The sequence below is a fragment of the Nansenia antarctica genome, assembly GCF_963989245.1.
Source record: "Nansenia antarctica genome assembly, chromosome: 17".
NCBI lineage: Eukaryota > Metazoa > Chordata > Actinopteri > Argentiniformes > Microstomatidae > Nansenia > Nansenia antarctica.
Genome location: NC_137687.1, coordinates 15903839 through 15906338, shown reverse-complemented (window position 1 = coordinate 15906338; position 2500 = coordinate 15903839). Strand labels below are relative to the sequence as shown.

Genomic DNA, 2500 nt, shown 5'->3' with positions numbered 1-2500 from the left:
GGCATTGTAAGACTTCAGAGTGTAATCACTATCGTTAATATAATACATATGACAAACAACCTGTCACTCACAAAAGCATGTTCCGTTAGTATACAGGACTGACCATCGACAGTCATTTTCTTGTGAACATGAATGATCAGATCTTCATGTGCCAGGGACAGAGAGAGACAGGGAGGCCTAGGGTGTGTGGCTGCCCTCTGGGGGACAGAGGAGGAACTGTTTTGAGTTGCACTCACATTGCTTGTTGTTTTTCAAGCACTTCCTAAAAAGCCTTTTACAGAAATAGCAAATGACCAAAACAATAAGTACAAACAAAAATGAAGTGGCATTCACATGTACATCAATGGTATAATAATAATAATAATATTATTAATAATAATTATAATAAAACCACCACTTCTTCAGTTACTTAATCATGAATAATCATAATCATGTTAATTTACCATGATTGTTAGGCACTATAATGTGTTCAGCTCTACAGCAACACAGACTGAATGAGAGGCAACACTGTGTGTGTGTGTGTGTGTGTGTGTGTGTGTGTGTGTGTGTGTGTGTGTGTGTGTGCGTGTGTGATTTAGTTGCGTGACGGAAGTGTTTCCAGGTGACATTGTAGAGGATCTATCTTCACACAGAAAGGGGCCGTGGTGTATGTACAGGCTCTAAACACCCTCAGCCTCCTGCTCTCTCTCTGGTTCACACTCCTTCAGTCTCTCAAACAGATCATGTTGATCAAAAACACTGTTGTTGCCGGGGGGTACGACCGTGTGCTTTTAGAGTGTGTGTCCTGAAGAGATCAGAGAGAAATGTGCAGAGCAGGAACTATAACACAACATCTACTCTCTGATACCTTCTATCTCTCATTCATTCTTCCTTTCTTTCTCTCTCTCTTTCCCGCATCTCTCTTTCTCTCACTCACTCACTCACTCTCACACACACACACACCCACACACCCCCCCGTACACAGTCTGGCATGTTAACCCAGCTGATCCTCGTACTGCTTCCTGAAACAGTCCCCGGCGGGGAAGAAGTCCCAGCTCCTCTCCTGGTACATCTTCCACACGTACGACTCCTGACGGACAGACGGACGAAGAGAAGGAAGGGAAGAAGGGAAGAAGAAGAGATGAGAGGGAGAAATGTGACACAGTCTGATCATTTGGTCCTCATATCGGCAACCAATCAAAATGTTCCGACTTTTCTTTTGAAACACGGAACTACGTTTCAACATTGTTGAGAATCACAACACAAACTCGTAGTAGAAACACAAACCTGTCCTGTGTGCTCCGTTTCGTCTTTATTGATTAGATACATCAGGAAGAACCTGCAGGGAGAGGAGAGACGACATGTTCACATTTTCACAGTTTCCGTATGATAAATAAAAGGTACACAGACACTGTCAGACCGTGACATCTGTTGAGGTGACTTACATGTAGTTGGCTAAGTTGTGTTCTTCCAAGGTGTGTGTCTCGAAGCCGTGTGGAGTCGTGTCAAAGTAGTCACTCCCGATACCACAGATGAAACATTTAGTCTGGGGGGGAAACAAAGTCATTTAGAATAAATAAAAGAGGCACATGTAAGTAAAGTTTATTTCTATAGCACCTATCACAGACCAGCGGTCACAAAGTGCTTTACATAGGCTATAAAAACATAATTAAAGAGCAAAGTTTAAATCAGGTTAAAAATAAATAGGTAAACAAGTGAAAATAAAAACAAGAAACAAATAACAAGTGTACAACAAATAATAACAAGACACAAAAAGACAGGCTTTAGGGGTTAGCCAAAAGGGTTAGGGTTAGGTCTGTATGTACAGGACAGTTTTCAGCAGTTTTTTAAAAGCTTCGACCGAGACCGCTGATCTAAGTTCCAAGGGAAGAGCATTCCAAAGTCCACATGTCAAAAATCTAAGGCCAGCATTTCATCTGATGCTCCTATCCTAGAGAGAGACTTCTTACCTCCATGTCCTCTCTGACCTGCTCCTGCTGGTCTCTCAACTCTCCAAAGGCGTCGATGATCAGACCTGCAAACACACACATCAGCCCTCAAATAAACCTACATCATCCACATCCTGTTTATATGAAGTTCACACCAGCCCCCCAACGACCAGGGAAGTGGTGGTAGAAAATGTAAAAGTCGGGTCAATGTCGGACACGGGAGAAAATGAAAAACGGTAAAACGTTCTGTGGGGAGCATGCCGCATCTGGCCTGAGGGGGCTGCAGGACTGTTGGTGAAGGGGATGGGGGCGTGGTGAAGGAGGTGAAGGGGATGGGGGCGTGGTGAAGGGAATTAAGGGAGTGAAGTGGATGGGGGCGTGGTGAAGGGGGTGAAGGGGATGGGGGCGTGGTGAAGGGAATTAAGGGGGTGAAGGGCATGGGGGTGTGGTGAAGGGGATGGGGGCGTGGTGAAGGGGATGGGGGCGTGGTGAAGGGGGTGAAGGGGATGGGGGCGTGGTGAAGGGGGTGAAGGGGATGGAGGCGTGGTGAAGGGGGTGGGGGCGTGGTGAAG

The 2500-nt window shown here is 45.5% G+C and overlaps 1 protein-coding gene across 1 annotated transcript in view; it reads right to left on the bottom strand.

Moving 5' to 3' along the window:
* Positions 1 to 973: 973 nt before the first annotated feature.
* The window catches only part of ryr1b (ryanodine receptor 1b (skeletal)), a gene marked incomplete at both ends in the record, with an annotated part of 143409 nt that continues 141882 nt past the window's right edge, over positions 974 to 2500 (bottom strand). Inside the window, 4 exons of the mRNA XM_080547334.1 lie at positions 974 to 1069; positions 1267 to 1318; positions 1425 to 1525; positions 1950 to 2014. Of these exons, the coding sequence (XP_080403460.1) occupies positions 974 to 1069; positions 1267 to 1318; positions 1425 to 1525; positions 1950 to 2014 (314 nt within the window). The remainder of the gene's footprint in view (positions 1070 to 1266; positions 1319 to 1424; positions 1526 to 1949; positions 2015 to 2500) is intronic.